The 24,543-nt window shown below is 48.3% G+C and overlaps 1 protein-coding gene across 1 annotated transcript in view; it reads left to right on the forward strand.

The window, feature by feature from the left end:
- The first annotated feature begins 18,270 nt into the window (after positions 1–18,270).
- The window catches only part of trap1 (TNF receptor-associated protein 1), a 41,993-nt gene continuing 35,720 nt past the window's right edge, over positions 18,271–24,543 (forward strand). The window contains exons 1-8 of the mRNA XM_070900836.1: positions 18,271–18,486; positions 19,213–19,377; positions 19,888–19,970; positions 20,149–20,289; positions 20,728–20,799; positions 21,683–21,843; positions 22,480–22,589; positions 24,080–24,153. Coding sequence (XP_070756937.1) covers positions 18,276–18,486; positions 19,213–19,377; positions 19,888–19,970; positions 20,149–20,289; positions 20,728–20,799; positions 21,683–21,843; positions 22,480–22,589; positions 24,080–24,153 — 1,017 coding nt within the window. The 5' untranslated portion in view covers positions 18,271–18,275. The remainder of the gene's footprint in view (positions 18,487–19,212; positions 19,378–19,887; positions 19,971–20,148; positions 20,290–20,727; positions 20,800–21,682; positions 21,844–22,479; positions 22,590–24,079; positions 24,154–24,543) is intronic.

Genomic DNA, 24,543 nt, shown 5'->3' on the forward strand with positions numbered 1-24,543 from the left:
CCTTGGGACTTCAGGGGATGCACTCCCTGGTGGCGGAACATGGAAGTGCATGCTTTACAGATACACAACATCACTCCCCCCCCCAAAGTCAAAGTGAAAACTATTTACAAGGTGAGGTGGTCGGGAGCCCTTCTTTCCCTGGTGGACCGCCTTGGTACAAATGTCTGTTCTAGTGTGTTGGCTGTGCCCTCGCTGGGCTGGTGTGTTGTTGGCCCTGCAGGGCTGCTAGGTGAGCCTGGCCTTGCTGAGCTGTTGGGCGTGATGGGTTCGATTTCCTGGTCTGGGGTAGTGTCGTTGATCCTTTGGGTGTGAGTTGTGGGCTCGAAAAAGATGGTGTCTGCTGTGGGTTGTTCAGGGCAGTCTGTGAACCGCAGCCTCGTTTGGTCCAGGTGCTTTCTGCAAATTTGTCCATTGTCTAGTTTGACTACAAGCACCCTATTCCCTTCTTTAGCTGTCACCGTGCCCGCGATCCACTTGGGACCATGTCCATAGTTTAGCACATACACAGGGTGATTCAGATCGATTTCCCGTGACAGTGGCGCGACCATTGTTTACATTTTGTTGCTGCCGCCTGCTCTCTAACTGATCATGCAGGTTGGGGTGAACCAGCGAGAGTCTGGTTTTAAGTGTCCTTTTCATGAGTAGCTCAGCCGGGGGCACCCTTGTGAGCGAGTGAGGTCTCGTGCGGTAGCTGAGCAGTACTCGGGACAGATGGGTTTAGAGTGAGCCTTCTGTGACTCGTTTAAGGCTCTGTTTGATTGTTTGTACTGCCCGCTCTGCCTGCCCATTGGAGGCTCATTTGGGGCCGAGGTGACATGCTTGGTCCCATTGCGGATCATGAATTCTTTAAATTCGGCACTGGTGAAACATGGCCCGTTGTCACGGACCAGTATGTCAGGCAGGCTGTGGGTGGCAAACATGGCCCTCAGGCTTTCAATGGTGGCGGTGGCGGTGCTTCCCGACATTATTTCACATTCAATCCATTTTGAAAAAGCATCCACCATCACCAGGAACATTTTACCGAGAAACGGGCCCGCATAGTCGACATGGATCCTTGACCATGGTCTGGAGGGCCAGGACCACAAACTTAGTGGTGCCTCTCTGGGCGCGTTGCTCAACTGAGCACACACGCTGCATTGCCATACACAGGACTCTAAGTCAGAGTCGATACCAGGCCACCAAATGTGGGATCTGGCTATCGCTTTCATCATTACTATACCCGGGTGTGTGCTGTGGAGATCCGAGATGAACATCTCCCTGCCCTTTTTGGGTAGCACTACGCGGTTACCCCACAACAGGCAGTCTGCCTGAATGGACAGCTCGTCCTTTCGCCGCTGGAACGGCTTGATTAGCTCTTGCATTTCAACGGGGATGCTAGCCCAGCTCACATGCAGTACACAGTTTTTTACTAGGGACAGCAGAGGATTTTGGCTGGTCTAAGTCGTAATCTGGCGGGCCGTGACAGGTGATTTATCATTTTCAAACGCTTCCATGACCATCAACAAGTCTGCGGGCTGCGCCACCATCAACAAGTTTGCAGGCTGCGCCATTTCCACCCCCGTGGTGGGCAATGGTAGCCGACTGAGAGCACCTGCACAGTTCTCGGTGCCTGGCCTGTGGCGGATGGTATAGTTATATGCTGATAGCGCGAGTGCCCACCTTTGTATGCGGGCTGAGGCATTAGTATTTATCCCCTTGTTTTCAGTGAACAGGGATATGAGGGGCTTGTAATCGGTTTCCAGTTCAAATTTGAGGCCAAACAGGTACTAATGCATTTTCTTTACCCCGAACACACACGCTAATGCCTCTTTCTCAATCATGCTGTCGGCCCTCTCAGCCTTAGACAAGCTCCCGGAGGCATAGGCGACAGGTTGCAACTTCCCCGCAATGTTAGCGTGTTGTAATACACACCCAACTCTGTACGACGATGCATCACATGCTAGCACAAGTCTTTTACACGGGTTATCCAATACAAGCAGCTTGTTGGAGCATAAAACGTTTCTGGCTTTCTCAAAAGCAATTACTTGGTTTTTTCCCCATACCCAGTTCTCACCTTTACGCAATAACACATGTAGGGGCTCTAAGAGGGTGCTTAACCCCGATAGGACGTTACCAAAATAGTTGAGGAGTCCCAGGAATGACCGCAGCTCCATGACGTTCTGTGGCCTGGGCGCATTCCTGATAGCCTCGGTCTTGGCGTCTGTAGGCCGAATGCCGTCCGCCGCGATCTTTCTCCCCAAAAACTCCACTTCTGTTGCCATGAAGATGCATTTCGACCTCTTCAGCCGCAGCTCTATGCAATTCAGTCACTGGAGGACCTCCTCCAGGTTTTGTAGGTGCTCGACGGTGTCCCGACCCGTGACCAATATGTCGTCCTGAAAAACCACCGTGCGTGGTACCGACTTGAGTAGGCTCTCCATGTTTCTTTGGAAGATTGCTGCAGCCGACCGAATTCCAAACGGGCATCTGTTGTAAATGAACATTCCCTTATGCGTGTTGATGCAGGTGAGGCTCTTCGAAGACTCCTCCAGCTCCTGTGTCATGTAGGCCGAAGTCAGGTTGAGCTTGGTGAACATCTTGCCTCCTGCCAGTGTCGCAAATAGGTCGTCTGCCTTAGGTAGCGGGTATTGGTCCTGTAGCGAGAAACGATTAATAGTTACTTTATAATCGCCGCAAATCCTGACCGTTCCATCACTTTTGAGTACTGGAACAATCGGGCTGGCCCACTCGCTGAATTCCACTGGGGAGATGATGCCCTCGCGTTGCAGCTTGTCCAGCTCGATTTCCACTCTCTCCCTCATCATGTGAGGTACCGCTTGCGCCTTGTGGTGAATGGGTCGTGCCTCTGGGACCAAGTGGATCTGCACCTTCGCCCCGGAAAAGTTTCCAATGCCTGGCTCAAAAAGGGAAGGAAATTTGTTAAGGACCTTGGTACATGAGACCTCATCAACATGTGATAGCGCTCGGATGTCATCTCAGTTCCAGCGGATTTTGCCCAGCCAGTTCCTTCCAAGCAATGTGGGGCCATTGTCCGGGACAATCCAAAGTGGCAGTTTGTGCACCGTGTCCTCGTAGGTGACCTTGACCATGGCGTTGCCCAGGACAGTGATAAGCTCGTTGGTGTACGTTCTCAGTTTCATGTGGATGGGGCTCAGGACTGGTCTGAGGGCCTTGTTGCACCAAAGTCTTTAAAACATCTTTTTACTCATGATGGATTGGCTAGCGCCAGTGACCAGTTCCATGGCTAGGGGTAAGCCATTCAATTTTACATTTAGCATTATAAGTGGACATTTCGTCGAAAATTTGTGCACCCCGTGTACTTCAGCATCTGCCTCCTCTCTCTGAAGCTCGAAATTGCTTTGATCCACCATGGACCGATCTTCCTCTGCCACGTGGTGGTTAGCAGGTTTTGCAGAGCTTGCAGCTCATTTGCAAGCTCGTTGGAGGTGCCCCATTGTTCTACAGCTCTTGCAAACATACCCTTTGAAGCGGCATTAATAGGCTGAATAGAAGCCTTCACAACACCAACAAGGTGTGAATTACCTTGCATTCATCCTTTGTTGCAGACTCAGTCATCTGGGTCACCTGAGGCCTACTGGCAGTTGCAGACTCGTGGTTTCTGCCCTGTACATTTCTGCTCGCAAACACAGTTCCAGTTAATTTATGAACATTGCTAGCACTTGTGTGCTGAGAGATTTGTTTGGTGTTATCACTGGTGGACATAAACGCCAGTGCTATCACAATGGCCTTACTGAGGATCGGTGTCTCTACAGTCAAAAGTTTTCGTAGGAATGGTCTCGTGGCCAATGCCCAGTACAAAAAAGTCTCTGAGCATTTGCTCCAGGTAGCCATCAAACTCACATTGTCCTGCAAGTCGCCTTAGCTCGGCGACGTAGCTCGCCACTTCCTGACCTTCAGATTGCTGGCACATGTAGAACCGATACCTCGCCATCAGCACGCTCTCCCTTGGTTAAGATGTTCCCGAACCAGTGTACACAGCTCCTCATACGACTTATCTGTGGATTTCACCGGAGCCAGAAGATTCTTCATGAGTCTGTAGGTCGGTGCCCCGTAGACCGTGAGGAGGACCGCTCTCCTTTTTGCAGCGCTTCCTTCTCCGTCCAGCTAGTTGGATACAAAATACTGGTCTAGCCGTTCGACATAGGCTTCCCAGTCCTCACCCTCCGTGAACTTCTCTAGGATGCCCACAGTTTGCTGCCTCTTTGCGTTGGATTCATATACTCGTCGCCAGTTATTGTGTTCCTAGCACAGATGAGACTGCACACAGGGAGGTTAAAGTAACAGTGACCACAGTCTTTATTAAGACACTCCAGAGTGAGGAACAGGCCTTCGGGGCCGGCTTATATACAGTGCTCCCAAGGGATGCTGGGATCCCTTGGGACTTCAGGGGATGCGCTCCCTGGTGGCGGAACATGGGAGTGCATGCTTTACAGATACACAACAGAAACTATGCCCCCCAGTTCTAGATTCCCCACGAGGGGAAATATCCTCTCTGCCTAAACCCTGTCCAGTCCCCTCAGAATCTTATACATTTCAAAAAGATCACCTCCCATTCTTCTAAACTCCAATGAGTATAGGCCCAACCTGCTCAACCTTTCTTCATAAGTCAACCCCTTCATCTCAGGAATCAACCTCGTGAACTTTCTCGGAACTGCCTCCAATGCAAGTATATCTCTCCTTAAATAAGGAGACCAAAACAATGCAGTGCTCCAGGTGTGGCCTCACCAACAGTTGTAGCAAGACTTCCCTACTTTTATACTCCATCCCCCTTGCAATAAAGGCCAACATTCCATTTGCCTTCCTGATTACTTGCTGTACCTGCATGCTAACTTTTTGTGTTTCATGCACAAGGACACACTGGTTCCTCTGTAATGCAGCATTTTGTAATCTCTCTCCATTTAAATAATAATTAGCTTTTTTATTTAACCTATCAAAGTGGATAACCTCACATTTTTCCACATTATACTCCATCTGGAAAATTTTTGCTCACTCACTTCACCTATCTATATCACTTTGCAGATTATTTGTGACCTCTTCACAACTTGCTTTCCCATCTATCTTTGCATCATCAGCAATTTTGGCTACATTACACTCGGTCCCTTCATCCAAGTCATTAATATAGATTGAAAATAGTTGAGGCCCTGGCACTGATCCCTCTGGCACCTCACTAGTTACAGTTTGCCAACCTGAAAATTACCCATTTATCCCCGTTTTCTGTTAGCCAATCCTCTATCCATGCCAATATATTGCCCCAACCCCGTGAGCTCTTATCTTGTGCAGTAACCTTTTATGTGGCATCTTATCAAATGCCTTCTGGAAATCCAAATACACAACATCTACTGGTCCCCCTTTATACACCCTGCTTGTTACATCCTCAAAGAACTCAAGCAAATTTGTCAAACATGATTTCCCTTTCATAAAACCATGCTGACTCTGCTTGATTGTATAATGATTTTCTAAATGTCCTGCTACTTCCTTAATAGTGGACTCCAACATTTTCCCAATGACACATGTTAAGCTAACTGGTCTATAGTTTCCTGCTTTCTGTCTCCCTCCATTCTTAAATAGGGGCGTTACATTTGCGGTTTTGCAATCCGCTGGGACCTCCCCAGGATCCAGGGAATTTTGGTAGATTACAACCAATGCATCCACTATCCCTGCCGCTACTTATATGAACATAAGAACATAAGAAATAGGAACAGGAGTAGGCCATAAGGCCCCTCAAGCTTGCTCCGCCATTCAATAAGATCATGGCTGATCTGATCATGGACTCAGCTCCACTTCCCTGCCTGCTCCCCATAACCCCTTATCGATTAAAAACCGTCTATTTCTGTCATAAATTTATTCAATGTCCCAGCTTCCACAGCTCTCTGAGGCAGCAAATTCCACAGATTCACAACCCTCTGAGAGAAGAAATGTCTCCTCATCTCTGTTTTAAATGGACGGCCCCTTATTCTAAGATCATGCCCTCTAGTTCGAGTCTCCCCCATCAGTGGAAACATCCTCTCTGCAACCACCCTGTCAAGCCCCCTCATAATCTTATACGTCTCGATAAGATTGTTATGTCTCAAATAAAGCAATGTTACTGAGTACTGTAGACATGAGTAAGTGTGACCTTAGTCTCTTTATTATAACTCCAGAGTGTTGGTACAGCATGGGAGGCCTGCTTATATACAGTACTCCCAAGGGTGCTGGGATCCCTTGGGACTCCAACAGATGCACCCACTGGTGGCGGTAGAAGGTTGGTTACATAGTGTTGCATACATAACATCACTCCCTCCCAAAATCAGTAGTATACTTATTTACAGGGTGAGACCATCTGGGGCGTTCCGCTCCCTAGCCGATTGTCTCGGTACAAATGCAGGTGTGGGTGAGTTGGTTGGGCCTTCGCTGGGCTGCTGCGCAGCTAGCCTTGCTGGGCTGCTAGGGATGATGAGTTCAGCTTCGTGGTCAACCATGATGTCGGTTGCCACTAGTATGTGTGTCGGAGGGTCGAAGGTGGTGGTGTCCTCTTCGGGTTGCTCTTGGCAATCTGTGAATCGCAGTTTGATTTGGGCCACATGCTTTCTGCAAGTTAGTCCATTTGCGAGTTTGACCTGAAACACCCTACTCCCTCTTTGGCTATGACAGTGCCAACAAGCCATTTGCGACCATGTCCATAGTTGAGTACAAATACAGGGTCATTGACTTCAATATTGCGTGAAAAATGTACGTGATCATGGTACATGCTTTGTTGATACCGCCTGCCCTCGACATGATCATGGAGATCAAGGTGGACTAGAGAGAGCCTTGTTTTGAGCGCCCTTTTCATGAGCAGCTCGGTTGGGGGAACCCCGGTGAGCGAATGGGATCTGGTGCGGTAGCTGAGCAGGACTCGGGATAGGTGGATCTGCAGGGAGCCTTCCGACACGCATTTCAAGCTTTGCTTGATGGTTTGGACTGCTCTTTCTGCCTGGCTGTTGGATGCGAGCTTGAACGGGGCAGATGTGACGTGCTTGATCCCATTGTGGGTCATGAATTCCTTGAATTCAGCGCTGGTGAAACACGGCCCATTGTCGCTGACAAGCATATCGGGCAGGCTGTGTGTGGCAAATATGGCTTGTAGGTTTTCGATGGTGGCATTGGACCTGCTTATAGACATTATCACACACTTAATCCATTTTGAATAAGCATCCACAACAACCAAGAACATTTTGCCTAGGAATGGGCCAGCGAAATCAACGTGGATCCTAGACCACGGTTTGGAGGGCAATGACCACAAACTTAGCGGTGTCTCTCTGGGTGTATTGCTCAGTTGAGAGCAAGTGTTGCATTGGCGCACACAAGATTCCAAATCTGAGTCGATGCCGGGCCACCACACATGGGATCTGGCTATAGCTGTCATCATTACTATGCCTGGGTGGGTGCTGTGTAGGTCGCGTATGAAAGTTTCCCTGCCTTTCTTGGGCAAAACCACGCGATTACCCCACAAAAGACAGTCCGCCTGTATGGACATTTCGTCTTTACGCTGCTGGAACGGCTTGATCTCTTCATGCATCTCCGCTGGGACGCTGGACCAGCTCCCATGGAGGACACAGTTTTTTTACAAGGGACAGTAAAGGATCCTGGCTGGTCCAGGTCCTGATCTGGCGGGCCCAGGTCCTGATCTGGCGGGCCATAACGGGTGACTTTTGGTTTTCAAATGCATCCATCACCAAGGGCAAGTCTGCAGGCTGTGCCATTTCCACCCCGGTGGTGGGCAATGGTAGCCAACTGAGAGCATCAGCGCAGCTCTCTGTGCCTGGCCTGTGGCGAATTACATAGTTATATGCAGACAGCATGAGCGCCCATCTTTGGATGCGAGCAGAGGCATTGGTATTGATACCTTTGCTCTCTGAGAATAGCGATATGAGCGGCTTATGGCCAGTTTCTAACTCGAACTTAAGCCCAAACAGATACTGATGCATTTTTTTTACCCCGTATATGCATGCCAGAGCTTCTTTTTCAATCATGCTGTAGGCCCTTTTGGCCTTGGATAAGCTCCTGGATGCATAAGCAACCGGTTGCAATGTTCCCAATTTGTTTGCTTGTTGTAACACACACCTGACCCCGTACGAAAATGCATCACAAGCTAGCACTAAACGTTTATATGGATCATACAGAACAAGCAGTTTGTTGGAACATAACAGATTTTGGGCTTTCTCAAAAGCTGTTTCTTGTGATTTCCCCCATACCCAGTCATCTCCCTTGCGTAGCAACATGTGTAGAGGTTCTAGCAAGGTGCTTAACCTGGGTAGGAGATTAGCAAAATAATTGAGGAATCCCAGTAACGACCGCAGCTCCGTCACATTCTGTGGTCTCGGTGCATTCTTGATGGCCTCCGTCTTGGCGTTGGTGGGTCTGATGCCGTGTACCGCGACTCTTCTCCCTAAGAACTCGACCTCTGGCGCCAGGAAAACACATTTTGAGCGTTTCAACCTGAGCCCTACACAATCTAGCCGACTTAGAACTTCTTCCAGGTTCTTCAAGTGTTCGATGGTGTCCCGACCTTCACTCAGGATTCAAAGGCCCTCAATGGCTTTCAGCACAAGATAAAAGCAAATGGTAGCACATACTTGGTGTTCTCAATTGCCCCAACTGTGATCAATATGTCATCCTGGAAAACCACGGTGCGCGAAACCGACTTTAGCAGACTCTCCATGTTCCTTTGAAAAATAGCCGCGACCAGTCGAATCCCAAACGGGCATCTATTGTAGATGAGACCTTTGTGCGTGTTGATGCACGTGAGGCCTTTCAAAAATTCCGCCAGCTCCTGCGTCACATAGGCCGAGGTCAGGTCCAACTTAGTTAACAACTTTCCTCCTGCCAGCATCGCAAATAGTTCGTCTGCCTTGGGTAACGTGTACTGGTCCTGCAGCAAAAAACAGTTAATCGTTACTTTATAATCCCCACAAATTCTGACCGTGCCATTGCCCTTGAGAACCAGAACAATCGGACTGGTTCACTCATTGAACTCCACCGGCGTGATGATGCCCTCTCGTTGCAGCCTGTCCAACTCGATCTCCACATTCTCTCGCATCATGTATGGCACCGCACGTGCCTTGTGGTGGATGGGTTGTGTACCAGGAATCAAGTGGATCTGCACCTTCGCCCCCCCCCCCGCCCCCCCCGAGAAACTTCCAATGCCTGGCTCAAACAACAACAGAAACTTGCTCAGAACCTGGGCACATGAGGCGTCGTCGACGGACCGAAAGCACTCGGATGTCATCCCAGTTCCAGCTGATTTTTCCCAGCCAGCTTCTGCTGAACAGTGTGGGGTCATCTCCTGGTACAATCCATAGTGGTAGTTCGTGCACTGCTCCATCATAGGAGACTTTTACTGCTGCACTGCCAATTACAGGGATCAGCTCTTTAGTGTAAGTTCTCAGTTTGGTGTGAATGGGGCTAAGCTTGGGCCTGTGTGCCTTGTTGCACCACAACCTGTCGAAGGCCTTTTTGCTCATGATGGACTGACTCGCACCCGTGTCCAATTCCATGGATACTGGAATTCCATTCAGTTCAACTTTTAACATGATCGATGGACATTTCGTGGTGAAGGTGTGTACCCCGTAACTTCTGCCTCCTTGGTTTGAGTCTCTAGTTCAGTTTGATCCACCATGGATCGGTCTTCCTCTGCAACGTGGTGGTTTGCAGGGTTTGCAGCTCATTCTCTGGAGGTGTCCCATTGTTCCACAGTCTTTGCACGCATCATGTTTGAAGCGGCATTGATGGGCTCGATGATCACCTCCGCAGCGCCAACAAGGTGTTAATTGCCTCGCATTAACGCTCGATGGCGGACTCTGAGTCATCTGAGGTCGTGCAACTGCAGGCGTGTACATTCTACCATATGCATTACTTTGTGTACAGTACTTGCCGAAACATCTTTATGCTGTGAAATTTGTTTGGTGTTATCTCTGGTGGACATAAATGCCTGGGCTATCGTTATGGCTTTGCTCAGGTTCGGTGTTTCAACAGTCAATAGTTTGCGAAGGATAACCTCATGGCCAATGCCAAGCACAAAAAAGTCCCTTAGCATTTGCTCCAGGAATCCATCGAATTCGCAATGTCCTGCAAGGCGCCTTAGTTCGGCGATGTAGCTCGCAACTTCCTGGCCTTCAGACTGTTGACATGTATAAAATTGATACCTTGCCATCAGACGCTCTCCTTCTGATTTAGGTGCTCCCGGACCAGAATACAATTTGGTTGTTGATTTCACTGGAGCAAGAAGATTCTTCATGAGGCCATAGGTTGTTGCCCCGCAGACGATGAGGAGGATTGCCCTTCATTTGGCAGTGTTCACACTCCCTTCCAGCTCGTTGGCTACGAAGTATTGATTGAGTTGTTCCACGAAGATCTCCCAATCGTCCCCTTCTAAGAATTTCTCGAGGATGCTCACAGTTCACTGCATTTTCACATGATGGTTCGTTATTTCGTCGCCAGTTGTTATGTCTCAAATAAAGCAATGTAACTGAGTACTGTAGACCTTAGTCTCTTTATTCTAACTCCAAAGTGTTGGTACAGCATGGGAGACCTGCTTATATACAGTGCTCCCAAGGCATGCTGGGATCCCTTGGGACTACAACAGGTGTGCCCTATGGTGGTGGTAGAAGGCTGGTTACATAGTGTTGCATACATAACAAAGATCACCTCTCATTCACCTGAATTCCAATGAGTAGAGGCCCAACCTACGCAACCTTTCCTCATAAGTCAACCCACTCATCCCCGGAATCAACCTAGTGAACCTTTTCTGAACTGCCTCCAAAGCAAGTATATCCTTTTGTAAATATGGAAACCAAAACTGCACGCAGTATTCCAGGTGTGGCCTCACCAATACCTTATAGAGCTGTAGTAAGACTTCCCTGCTTTTATACTCCATCCCCTTTGCAATAAAGGCCAAGATACCATTGGCCTTCGTTTAAGACCCTAGGATGCAGACCATCAGGTCCAGGGGATTTATCCACCTTTAGTCCCATTAGTTTGCCTAGTACTTTTTCTCTTGTGATAGTGATTAGTTTAAGTTCCCCCCTCCCTATAGCCCCTTGATTATCTATTATTAATGGGTGCTTTTAGTGTTTTCTACCATGAAGACCGATACAAAATATTTGTTCCAAATCTCTGCCATTTCCCTGTTCCCTATTATTTATTCCCCAGTATCATCCTCTAACGTTTACTTTAGCTACTATCTTCCTTTTTATATATCTGTAGAAGCTCTTACTGTCTTACTATTTCTTGCTAATTTACTCTCATAATCTATCTTCTCTCTCTCATTATTAATTTTTAGTCGTCCTTTGCTGGTGTCTAAAAAATTCCCAATCCTCTGGCCTACCACTAATCTTTGTAACATTATATGCCTTTATTTTCAATTTGATACCATCCTTAACTTCCTTAGTTAGCCACGGATGGTTCGTCCTTCTCTTAGAGGCTTACTCTTGTACTCCAACCCACTTGCAACAAAAATTACAGAGAGGTGAAAGAACTATAGAGTAGTGACAATGGGGAACTTTAATTATCCTAATATAGACTGGGATAGTAAAAGTGTAAAGGACAGAGAGGGGGAATAATTTCTGAAGTGTGTTAAGGAGAATTTTCTTGATCAGTACGTTTCCGGCCCAACAATTGCTGGATCTGGTTCTGGGGACGAGGTGGGTCAAGTATGAGGAACATTTAGGGAGATTAGCTATGGAAAAGGACAGGAAGCATTCTAGAGTAAAAATACTTCATTGAAGAAAGGCAAATTTCAGTGGGTTGAGAACGGATCTGGCCCAGGTTAATTGAAATCAAAGATTAGCAGGCAAAACTGTAATTGAACAATGGGATGCGTTTAAAGAGGAGATAGTTCGGGTACAGTCGAAATACATTCCCACGAGCGGGAAAGGTCAGAGCTCCCTGGATGATGAAGGAGATAGGGAGTAAGATGAAACAGAAAAAGAGCAGATATGACAGATGTCAGGTTGAGAATACAAATGAGAATCAGGCTGAATATAGAAAGTTCAGAGGGGAAAAAGAAAATAAAAAAGACAAAGAGAGAGTATGAGAATAGAATGGCAGCTAACATAAAAGGGAATTCAGAAGTCTTCTATGGGCACATACTTAATAAACGGGTACTAAGAAATGGGGTGGGGCTGATTAGGGACCAGAAAGATCTACGCATGGAGGCCGAGGGCATGGCTGAGGTCCTAAATTAGTACTTTGCATCTGTCTTCACCAAGGAAGAAGATGTTGCTAACGACATAGGGGAAAAAGGAGGTAGTGGAGATACTGAATGAGATAAAAATTGATAAAGAGGTACTAGAAAGGCTGTATTTAAAGCTGATAAGTCTCCAGGACCGGATGGAATGCACCCTAGGATGCTGACGGAGGTTAAGGCGGACATCGCGGAGGTACAAATGATCTTTCAATTCTCCTTGGATATGGAGGTGGTGACAGAGGATTGGAGAATTGCGAATGTTACATTGTTCAAAAAAGGGTGCAGGATAAACTCAGCAACTACAGGCCAGTCAGTTTAAACTCGGTAGTAGGGAAGCTTTTAAAAATGATAATCAGGGACAAAGTTAACAATCACTTGGACAAAAGTGAATTAATTAAGCAAACACTGGTAGGGGATCCTGCATGCTGTTTAACGTCGTGATCAGCTGTGCGAGGTTAGGACAGGGATAGCTTGGAGCGTGGTGGTTGAAAATGGCAGCGCTGGCATCAAACCAGCATTGCACATTAAATTACATCATAATCTGCTTGTTCTGCATGCAGCTGACGGTCGTTAGGTATGCGTGTGGAGACCTTTTTTCCCAAATAGCATCCGGCACACTGCGCGTCGGAAGTGTTCCCGTGCATCTCGGATGCCATTTTGGAGCATTGGGCGGCCGTGCAGTACCTAAAATCGGGTGCTACAGCACTTAATTTCTTCCCCATAGACTCAGAGAGAATCAGATTCAGGTCATTAAAATTATTAAGGGTATAGGATTTACATAGCATCTCAAGTCCCACTCCAGAGACTTGAGCACATAATCTGGGCTGACACTTCAGTGCAGTACTGAGGGAGTGCTGCATTGTTGGAGGTTCCATCTTTCAGATGAGATGTTAAACTGAGGCATGATCTAATATGTCCTTACTATACAGTACAAATGCACACGAGGCCCATACTAGAGAGAAGGTCACTCTGTGACCAGTAACCTTTATTTGCCAGCACTGAAGTGATGAAGGTGGGTGGAGCTTCCCCTTTTATACCTGAAAGTCCAGGTTAGGAATGTCTCCCACAAGTTCACCACCTAGTGGTCAGTGTTCTCAAGATGTACAACTTGGGTCAGCTTATACATGGGTTACAATGACAGTTGAATACATGACATGATCTACCTGCTCAGGTGTATGTAAAAGATCCTATGGCACCAAGTCTTGGCCAATATTTATCCCTCAACCAACATTAAAACACAGATTATCTGGTCATTATCACATTGCTGCTTGTTGTGCGCAAATTGGCTGCCACAATTCCTACATAACGACAGTGACTACACTTTAAAAATGAAACTTAATTGGCTATAAACCACTTTGGGACTACCTGAGGTTATGAAAGGCACAATAGAAATTCAAGACTTTTTTAACATAGAAAAAAGCCTCAAGCACTTGAGGTTTAAGAAAAAATTGAACTCTAAAGAAGATATTAGGAAGGGTGACCAAAATCTTGGCTGAAAAGGTGGGGTTTAGAGAGAGTTTTAAAAAGAAATAGGAATTGGAGTTTCTGGGGAGGTAATTCCAGAACGTGGGGCCTAGGCGGCCTGTGATACAACCACTAATAGTACGGTGAAGGGGGAAAAATTTAGAGAAACAGGCAGTTTAGACAGTGTTACTTAAAGGGATCATGAACTACTTGCAGGTTAGCTGCTGGATTATTTCTTCTGATTGCTGGTGCAATTGTATGTGTTCTTTGAGCTTTCCTATACTTAACTAAAATTTGAATAGTCTACAGGGAGTGGTCTGGCTGGTGCTGAAGTACTTTTTTGTTCATTTATAAGCTTGTACTGAAACAAGTTGCTTCCAGATATGGGTGGCCTGGTAGTCCTTCCTCTTGGAATAGAGCATGATTGGGAGAATGAAGAGAGACCACGCAAGATAAACTGCTAGAAGAACGAGAAGGAAGAGGTGGAGAAGGGTTCTCAGCGGAGGCCATAGCCGCCAAGGGTTATTAGGAAGCAATTCTTTTACCTCAGCTTCAGCGAGGATTAATGCTTGAGATGTCTTCGCTTCACTAAGGAAGTTGTGACTGTCAACTGCTACAGCCACACCTGCAACCTCAAAGCACATTGCCTATGGCTGTGACTGTGGCTCTTTTATCCGTCTGGCTCATTCCAGGCTGCTGCTGAAGATATAAGCCACATCTTGCAGTTTGCAGTACACTGCTGTATAAGGAGGTCACTGAGGCTCACTATACAGTCAGTGGGTGTCAGTTCAATCGGTGGGGCCGAGGTACAGCAGAGATGTGACAAATGACCGGGGCGGAGGAACGGAGAGAGATCGGGGCACATGAGCGACGTGATTGGGGCCCATTGAGGCGAGAGTTCGGGGCCCAGAAGAGGCGAGGGCCCAGGGGCAGCACCGGCCAGTCCACACTGTGATATGTGTGCACACTAGGTCCATGCAGCAGAACTGGTCTCCAGTCGTCTTGGTAAATCCTTGCCACTGGACCAAGACCTAGCTCTGTCAAGCCCGTGTGGTGGCTGGTGTGCAACGGCCAACACGTTAAAAAAATCCATACACAGGCATCTTCCACCTTTCAATATGTAGTTCAGGATTTGGAATATCAGGTCCTCATCGAAACACCTGTGAACTCATCCCTTTTTGGTGTGGAAGCAAGTCATCCTTGATAAGAGGGACTGCCTAAGAAGACGAAGAATTAAGCAAAGCCAGCACGGATTTATTAAAGGCAAATCGTGTTTAACCAACTTGATCAAGGTTTTTGATGAGGTAACGGAGAGGGTTGATGAGTTCAATGTGGTTGATGTGGTGTACATAGATTTCCAAAAGGCGTTTGATAAAGTGCCACATAATAGCCTTGCCAGCAAAGTTGAAGCCCATGGAATAAAAGGGACAGTGGCAGCACGTATACCGAATTGGCGAAGTGACAGGAAACAGAGAGTAGTGGTGAACGGTTGATTTTCGTATACGGACCACTGCTTTTCTTGATATATATTAATGACTTAGACTTGGGTGTACAGGGTACAATTTTAAAATTTGCAGCCAACATAAAACTTGGAAGTATAGTGTATATTGAGGAGGGTAGTGATAGACTTCAGGAAGACATAGACTGGCAGGTGAAATGGGCGGACACGTGGCAGATGAAATTTAATGCTGAAAAGTGCGAAGTGATATATCTTGGTGGGAAGAACGAGGAGAGGCAATATAAACTAAAGGGTACAATCCTAAAGGGGTGCATGAACAGAGAGATCTGGGATATATGTGCACTAGTCATTGAAGGTGGCAGGGCAGGTTGAGAAAGCGGTTAAAAAAATCATATGGGATACTGGGCTTCATAAATAGAGTCATAGAGTATAAAAGCATGGACGTTATTATGAACCTCTGCTCGGAACTCCTACACGGCAGGCGAGCCAAAGGTGGGCAGAGGAAAGATTTCAAGGACACCCTCAAAGCCTCCCTGATAAAGTGCAACATCCCCATCGACACCTGGGAGTCCCTGGCCAAAGACTGCCCTAAGTGGAGGAAGAGCATCCGGGAGGGCACTGAGCATCTCGAGTCTCATCGCAGAGAGCATGGAGAAACCAAGCGCAGACAGCGGAAGGAGCGTGCAGCAAACCAGACTCCCCACCCACCCTTTCCTTCAACCACTGTCTGTCCCACCTGTGACAGAGACTGTAATTCCTGTATTGGACTGTACAGTCGCCAGAGAACTCACTTTTAGAGTGGAAGCAAGTCTTCCTCGATTTCGAGGGACTGCCTATGATGATGATTATGAAACACTAGTATGGCCTCAACTGGAGTACTGTGTCCAATTTTGGGCACCACACTTTAGGAAGGATGTGAAGGCCTTAGAGGGTGCAGAAGAGATTTACGAGAATGATTCCAGGAATGAGAGACTTCAGTTACGTGGGTAGATTGCAGAAGCTGGGGTTATTCTCCTTAGAGCAGAGAAGGTTGAGAGGAGATTTGATAAAAGTACAGGTACTTAAAATCATGAGGGGTCTAGACAGAGTAGATAGAGAGAAACTGTTCCTATTGGTGGAAGAGTCGAGAACCAGAGGACAGATTTAAGGTGATTAGCAAAAGAACCAAAGGCGACATGAGGAAAAACTTTTTTACGCAGCGAGTGGTTAGGATCTGGAATGCACGGCCTGAAAGAGTGGTGGAGGCAGATTCAATCGTGGCTTTCAAAAGGGAATTAGACAAGTACCTGAAGGAAAAAAATTTGCAGGGCTACGGGGAAAGGGAGGGGGAGTGGGACTGGCTGAAGTGCTCTTGCAGAGAGTCGGCACGGGCTCAATGGGCTGAATGGCCTCCTTCTGTGCTGTAACCTTTCTATAATTCTATAAAGGCCAACTTGCCATTTGCCTTTCTAATTGCTTGATGTACCTGCATGCTAACTTTGTGTTTCCTGTACGAGGACACCCAAATCTCTGAACACCAACATTTAATAGTTTCTCACAATTTAAAAAAATATTCTGTTTTTCTATTCTTCCTAACAAAGTTAATAACCTCATATTTCCCCACATTATACTCCATCTGCCACTTTATTGCCCACTTACTTAACCTGTCTATATCCTTCCTCAAAGCTTCCTTTCTCACAGAGCTTTGTATCATCAGCAAACGTGGCTACATTACACTTGGTCCCTTCATCCAAGTCACTAATATAGACTGTGAATAGCTGAGGCCCCAGCACTGATCCTTGCGGCACCCCACTAGTCACAGCCTGACAACCGGAAAATTAGCTGTTTATCCCTACTCTCTGTTTTCTGTCCGTTAACCAATCCTCTTTTCCGCGGGGAGCTTATCAACTGTGAGGTGGAGCATGACAGCGAGGAAGATTGAGAAGAGGGTTGGGGCAATAACACAGCCCTGCTTGACCCCGGTCCGGACATGAATTTGGTCTGCGATGGATCCGTTGGTAAGGATCACAGCCTGCATGTCATCGTGGAGCAGGCGAGGATGGTGAGCAGGTGAGGATGGTGACGTACTTTTGGGGGCATCCGAAATGGAGGAGGACGTTCCATAGACCCTCGCGGTTGACAGTGTCAAAGGCCTTTGTAAGGTCGAAGAAGGCCATCTATAAGGGCTGGCGCTGTTCCCTGCATTTTTCCTGCAGCTGTCGCGCTGCAAAAATCATGTCCATTGTGCCCCGGAGGGTCGAAATCCGCACTGCGACTCCGGGAGGAGCTCCTCGGCCACGGGGAGAAGATGGTTGAGGAGGACTCTAGCGACGACTTTCCCAGTGGCTGATAGCAGGGAGATTCCTCTGTAGTTGCCGCAGTCGGACTTGTCCCCTTTTTAAAAGATAGTCACGATCACTGCATCTCTAAGATCTCCCGGCATGCTCTCTTCCCTCCAGATGAGAGAGATGAGGTCATGTATTCACGCCAGGAGTGCCTTTCCGCCATACTTCAGTGCTTCAGCAGGGATTCCATCCGCTCCCATAGCCTTGTTGTTTTTTTAGCTGTCTTAATGCTGTAGCTAGTTACTGGTTTTCTAACCTTTAACCACCTCAGTTCAAGTTTATGTTTTGTAGAGTTGAGCAGTTTGGTCAAATCTCATTGAAACTGTCTTTTAAAGATAGTTTGACTGCTCCCCCTATTAAAGCAAATTAAATGGGATGATTTGTATTCTATTTTTTTGATGATGTAGTTTTGCTGTGAGTTTACCCCTCAGTGACCTTCACTGTGTACCATGGGTGCGCAGCCAGGCCAATCTGCAGATACACAGCTGTTTTTCTTTAGGTAAATTAAACCTTAAGGAATTAAAAAAAAATATATATATTAAAATGAAAGGTAATTAGTTATAAAATGAGGGCTAAGGGCCTTCAATTAGTCCTCTCTATATATTTGTCTTTAAAATCATTTAGGGCTCTTGCCGCGCTCTACGCCGATTAAATTAACTTTTTCTCTCAGTGAGAATGAGGGAAGATGATTTTTTCCCTCTCTCTGGGTTCCAGTTGCAATCAGGCGTTGAGCGGGCAGCCCGAACGGCGACACCACCCTGGGAGGCCCCCACCCGCCCCTGACGTCACAGGCGCGACTGTCATGGCGCAGAGCGGAGTGACCCGCGGGAGCGCACTCCTCACCGCGCTGCACCGGGCCGCCCGCTCCTCCACCGCGCTGCACCGGGCCGCCCGCTCCTCCACCGCGCTGCACCGGGCCGCCCGCTCCCCCACCGCGCTTTGGGCCACCCGCTCCCCCACCGCGCGGGACCCGCAGGCTGCCAGCCGAGGGCTGTGGAGCAGTGCAGGACCGGGTGAGAGGGGTCAAGGGAAAGTGAGGGTACAGGAGCGGAGGGGCGTCATGGAGGGGTGAGAGAATACCGGGTTGGGTGTTATTGGGCACAGGAGAGTATGAGGGTGAGAGGGGGCACGGGAGGGTGAGAGTATGAGGTGGCATGGGAGGCTGAGGGTATGAGGGGGCACGGGAGGCTGAGGGTATGAGGGTGCACGGGAGGGTGAGAGGGTACGGGAGGGTGAGAGTACGAGGGCGAGGGGGCATGGGAGGGTGAGTGGCTGAGAGGGTACGGGAGGGGTGAGGGGGCACGGAAGGATGCGAGGGTACAAGGGCACGGGGGTTGATGGTAAGGGAGGGGTGAGAGAGCACTGGTGGGATGGTGAGAGGGATGGCAAGGCAGGGAGAGATGGCAAGGAGATGTTTGGAGAGCACAAGGATAGGGAGGGGGAAGAATGGAGAGCAATGAACATTGACAACTTTAATTATTAGAACTGAGTTTAGATGTAGTTGGAACCGATTGGATGAGAGGTGATTCGGATTAGCAGCAATGCAGCATTATTCCTTAATATAGGTCATTGTTGCATACAGCAGCCAAGATTGGGCAGCTAAGCGATCAGACTGGGGGAGGGGAGGGAAAATCAAAGTTAGAATTTGTTCCCTCTATAACAGAGGAACTTAATTGAGATTTCTCAGTCAATAGAAATTCCTTATTTTGCTGACATCTCATTGCTGGTCATTTTTGCAGGAAGAACGACTTTCAAGCTCCAATGTTCGATCTTTTTGAATCACCACCAGGGCCGTGTCCCGACCACTAGTTCTCTCACCTGGCGCCCTTACAGCACGCAGACAGTAGAGAATCAGGAGGAGGAGTCCTTACATAACATCATCACTGACTCCGAAAATGTGGAAGGTAGGTGGAGCAGGCGACATCTCCTCGGAGTTACAAAGCACGCATGCTTTCTTTCTGTGGTTTATAAAGTTATTTAATAGAATGATACTGTACAGAAAGAGGCCATTTGGCCCATCGTGCCTGTGCTGGCACTTTAAAAGAGCTATGCAATTAGTCCTGCTCTTTCCCCACATTTCAAATAAATACTCAATTCCCTTTTGAAAGTTACTATTGAATCTCCTGCGACCACCCTTGCAGGCATTCTAAATCAACATAACTCGCTGCATAAAATGTAATTCTCATTACCTGCCCCCAGCCAGGCTCTTTTTCAATTAGCATAAATCTGTGTCCTCTGGTTACTGACTCACCCTACAGTAGGAACAGTTCCTCCTTATTTACACTCATCAAAGCCCTTCATCATTTCCCCTTAACCTCCTCTGCTCCAAGGAGAACAATCCCAGCTTCTCCACGTGTAGTGGCTTCAAATCTGTTTGCTCCTTGATTTCTTTAATTACTGGCCTCTTTTTGCAGGAATCTTTTCCAAGTATGAGTTTCAGGCAGAGACGAAAAAGCTTCTGGATATTGTTGCACGATCCTTGTACTCTGAGAAGGAGGTAAGAAATGAAGAATCTCCCATAAGATTTTAAAAAGATTCAGTGACGAGCAGTGCCTGACTGGTTTTATCGCTGTACATTCAGATTGTCTCTGTTCTTGGGCCTGCTGTGTGTCTCAGTGCACTGCCTCAGTGTGAATGGTGTTTTATCCCGTTACTTGTTCTCTAATGTTTCCTAGGTATTTATTCGCGAGCTGATATCCAATGGAAGTGATGCCCTTGAGAAGCTCCGTCACAAACGGGTGTGCGATGCCCAGGACCAGGGGCCACTGGAACTTCACCTGCAGAGTGATACGGAGAAGGGAACCCTAACCATCCAGGTGGGGGCAGTCACTGCTTTCTCATACTTAAGTGATCCTTCAGTTGCACAGAGACTTGACCAGACTCCATCTGGAGTACTGTGTTCAGTTCTGGGTGCCACACCTCTGGAGAAATATATTGGTCTTCGAGTGAGTGCAGCTCAGATTCACCAAAATGATACCGGGGCTTAAAAAGTTAAATTAATGAGGAAAGGTTGTATAAACTTGGTTTGTATTCCCTTGAGTTGAGGTTTGATCTAATCGAGGTGTTTCAAATACTAAAAGGATTTGATATGGTAGATATGGAAAAACTATTTCCTCTGGTAGCGAATGGGACTGCTGTATTCGGATCTTTCCCAATGGGTTCTGTCTAACACAATTACTAATACAGAGAAATGCAATTCTGACACCGAGCTCCTGGTGTTAACAGTACCGTTAATGTACCTCCTCTCCTTACAGGACACTGGCATAGGGATGACCAAGGAAGAACTCATTCAGAATCTGGGAACCATTGCACATTCTGGATCTAAGGTAGGAAAATCCTGGAGTCGGTTAATTTTTCTCTCTCTCCCACAAACCATGACCCATCTACCTCCTCCTCTCCCCATTTCTCTTGAAAGTAGTTGTTGACTGGGTATTGTTCCACAGGCGCTGGCCAGCCTCTGTAACCTCTCCCAAGTGGCCACTTGCGAGCCAGCTATTCAATCACTCTCGGGGGTCATCACTGTCTGGCCTGGTCCTGCTTTCACTGATGGCACCTAGGTGCGTGTGCACAGGATAGTGACTGGGAGCAGGAATGCAGGGTGCCTTCTCCCAACCATCCTGGCCCAGGACATTAAAGGCAGTGCAGCACCTCTCCCTGCTGAGAACTGTATGAACAGAGCCCAGCGATTGAACCTGAGGCCTTTCTGGTCATGACTTAAGTTTTTGAACATCAGATTGTACAGAAGCTACAATCAACCATCTAATAGGTTGGGAGGGAGTTTATCTGCTTCTGGTCCTGCTTTACATTGGAATTGAATTAATTATGCTTCATTTTATATTCAATATCCAAAAGAACAAGAGGGAGAGATGAGGCATATTTTGTGAGCTGGAATGCAGTGCCTGAAAGGGTGGTGGAAGCAGATTCAAAGACTTTCAAAAGAGAATTGGATAAATACTTGAAAAGGAGAAATTTGCAGGGCTATGGGCAAAGAACAGGGGAGTGGGACTCATTGAATAGATCCAGCACAGGCACGATGGGCTGAGTGGTCTCCTGTACTGCGTCATTCTAGAAACCATTGAAAATGTGAGCAATGTGCTTGACGGCTTGATTCTGGATGTGAAATTTCGAATATATCTGGTCAATTTCCTCCTTGGCAAGTAAGCCATTTTTTAAAATTAAAAGTTCTCTTTCCTTTCTCGTTGAGCCTAGGCTTTCCTGGAGGCCTTGCAGAACCAGGCGGAGGCCGGCACTGGGATCATCGGGCAGTTTGGGGTTGGATTCTACTCTGTGTTCATGGTGGCTGATAAAGTGGAGGTGTACACACAGGCCATGGAAACGGGCAGCGGTGCATACAGATGGGCTTCTGACGGGTGAGACTGCCCTCCTGTCACCGCGCTTTATACAGTGGGCACCGTCTCCAGCTGGGGTGGGGGGATGTGGGCATTGTTGGCAAGGGCCCATTTATTGCCCATCCCTAATTGCCCTTGAGAAGGTGGTGGGTGAGCCGCCGCCTTGAACCGCTGCAGTATTTGTGGCGAAGGTGCTCCCACAGTGCTGTTAGGGAGGGAGTTCAAGGGGGCGATTCGGAGGGGGGGGGCGGCGGCGAGAGGGCGGTCGGAGGGGGGGCAGTGAGGGGACGGTCGGAGGGGGGGCAGTGAGGGGACGGTCGGAGGGGGGGCAGCGCGGGGACGGGTCGGAGGGGACGGGTCGGAGGGGGCAGCGAGGGGACTGGTCCGAGGGGGCGGGTCGGAGGAGGCAGCGAGGGGACGGTTGGACGGGTCGGAGGGGACGGTTGGACGGGTCGGAGGGGGCAGCGAGGGGACGGGTCGGAGGGGGCAGCGAGGGGACGGTCGGAGGGGGCAGCGAGGGGACGGGTCGGAGGGGGCAGCGAGGAGACGGGTCCGAGGGGACGGGTCGGAGAGGACAGCGAGGGGAGGCCCAGATGTTCTGAAAGCAGTGGTTATGCAGTGTTGCTGTGCTCCTGATTCTGGCCTCTGTACCTCCAGCTCTGGGATGTTTGAAATTGCTGAAGCCACTGGGGTGATACCAGGGACTAAGATCGTGATTCACCTGAAGGAAGATTGCAAGGAGTTTGCAAATGAAGATCGGGTTAAAGGTGAGAGGTGACGACAATACCAGAACTCGGTGAAACCCAAAGCTGCTGCTTTCAGAGTCAGACGATGCCATTCCTGGCCCATGGTTTTGCCTTGTCTCTTCCTGTTGGTTTGGCGGGCAGCACTTGGCTAATATGCGCACGTGGCCATACTTTGTGAGTAAATGTAGACAGAGCATGTCAGGCTGTGAGAAGGTTAAGAGGTGATCACATCGAGTTTTCAAGATGATGAGAGGTTTTGATAAGAGAAAATCTATTCCCTCTGATGATTGGGCAATAACCAGAGGTCATAGATTCAAGATCATTGGCAAAAGATCTACAGGCGAGATGAGAATTTTTTTCCCTGGATTGTCTGGATGCGGAACACTCTCCCTGAAAAGGTGGTGGGAGCTGATTCTATCAATAATTATAAAATGGAGTTGGACGGTACTCGAGGGTGAGAAACTTACAGGGTTACGGACAAAACTCGGGGATGTGTGACTAAGCACGACTGTTCGGCACCCCGGGCCAAATGGCCTCTTTCTGAGCTGTAAGTTTCAATGATATTCTGTCATAGGGGCATCGCAGCTGAGTGTGATCCTGTCACTGCCCAATGTCTGGCCAGGTGGAGTATCCAAAGAAGAGTGGGGAAATGTTTGGGAGTGTGGTTGCGGATTTGGTACCGATCATGAGTATCCTGCCTATATTGTAATGATAGCATGCAATCTGTGTTGGAGCTGTGAACAGGTTTAACTCCGCACTGTCTCGGTGTCGGAGCTGGTGAAAGGGTTTAACTCCGCACTGTCTCGGTGTCGGAGCTGGTGAAGGGGTTTAACTCCGCACTGTCTCGGTGTCGGAGCTGGTGAAAGGGTTTAACTCCGCACTGTCTCGGTGTCGGAGCTGGTGAAGGGGTTTAACTCCGCTCGGTGTCGGAGCTGGTGAAGGGGTTTAACTCCGCACTGTCTCGGTGTCGGAGCTGGTGAAGGGGTTTAACTCCGCTCGGTGTCGGAGCTGGTGAAGGGGTTTAACTCCGCACTGTCTCGGTGTCGGAGCTGGTGAAGGGGTTTAACTCCGCACTGTCTCGTTGTCGGAGCTGGTGAAGAGGTTTAACTCCGCTCGGTGTCGGAGCTGGTGAAGGGGTTTAACTCTGCACTGTCTCGTTGTCGGAGCTGGTGAAGAGGTTTAACTCCGCTCGGTGTCGGAGCTGGTGAAGGGGTTTAACTCCGCACTGTCTCGGTGTCGGAGCTGGTGAAGGGGTTTAACTCTGCACTGTCTCGTTGTCGGAGCTGGTGAAGAGGTTTAACTCCGCTCGGTGTCGGAGCTGGTGAAGGGGTTTAACTCTGCACTGTCTCGTTGTCGGAGCTGGTGAAGAGGTTTAACTCCGCTCGGTGTCGGAGCTGGTGAAGGGGTTTAACTCCGCTCGGTGTCGGAGCTGGTGAAGGGGTTTAACTCTGCACTGTCTCGGTGTCGGAGCTGGTGAGCAAGTTTAACACTGCACTCTATTTATATTGCAGAGGTAGTGAACAAGTACAGCAACTTTGTCAGTTTCCCGATCTACCTGAATGGGCGCCGACTGAACACACTGCAGGTGGGTGGATGAAGTAGCCTCTTCAGCCAAGTGGTAATTGGAATAGAAACCAGACTAAGTTGCTTCAAACACGATGAGGATTTTGTAAAGCAGACTTGGGCTGATGTGCTGGGGAGTGAGTTACATGGTGGCAGTAACCATGATTAGTTTCAGCTGAAACCATTATCTGCAATGGGAATGGGTGATAAAGTAGCTGATGGGTTGGCATCATTGAGTAATTGATGGCGGGGTTAATTTTGGAGGAAGGGGGTGGATGCTGAGTGGATGCCCCAGGCATCAGTGTCAGGGCTAGGGTGGGAAGCTTGATGGAACGGGATTGTGATGTGGAATTTATTGCCGGCTGGGTCAACTTGCCTGACAGATTTAGCCATTGAGACGGAGCAGTGAAGT

This window comes from Pristiophorus japonicus, chromosome 15 (genome assembly GCF_044704955.1).
Source record: "Pristiophorus japonicus isolate sPriJap1 chromosome 15, sPriJap1.hap1, whole genome shotgun sequence".
In the NCBI taxonomy this organism is placed as follows: domain Eukaryota; kingdom Metazoa; phylum Chordata; class Chondrichthyes; family Pristiophoridae; genus Pristiophorus; species Pristiophorus japonicus.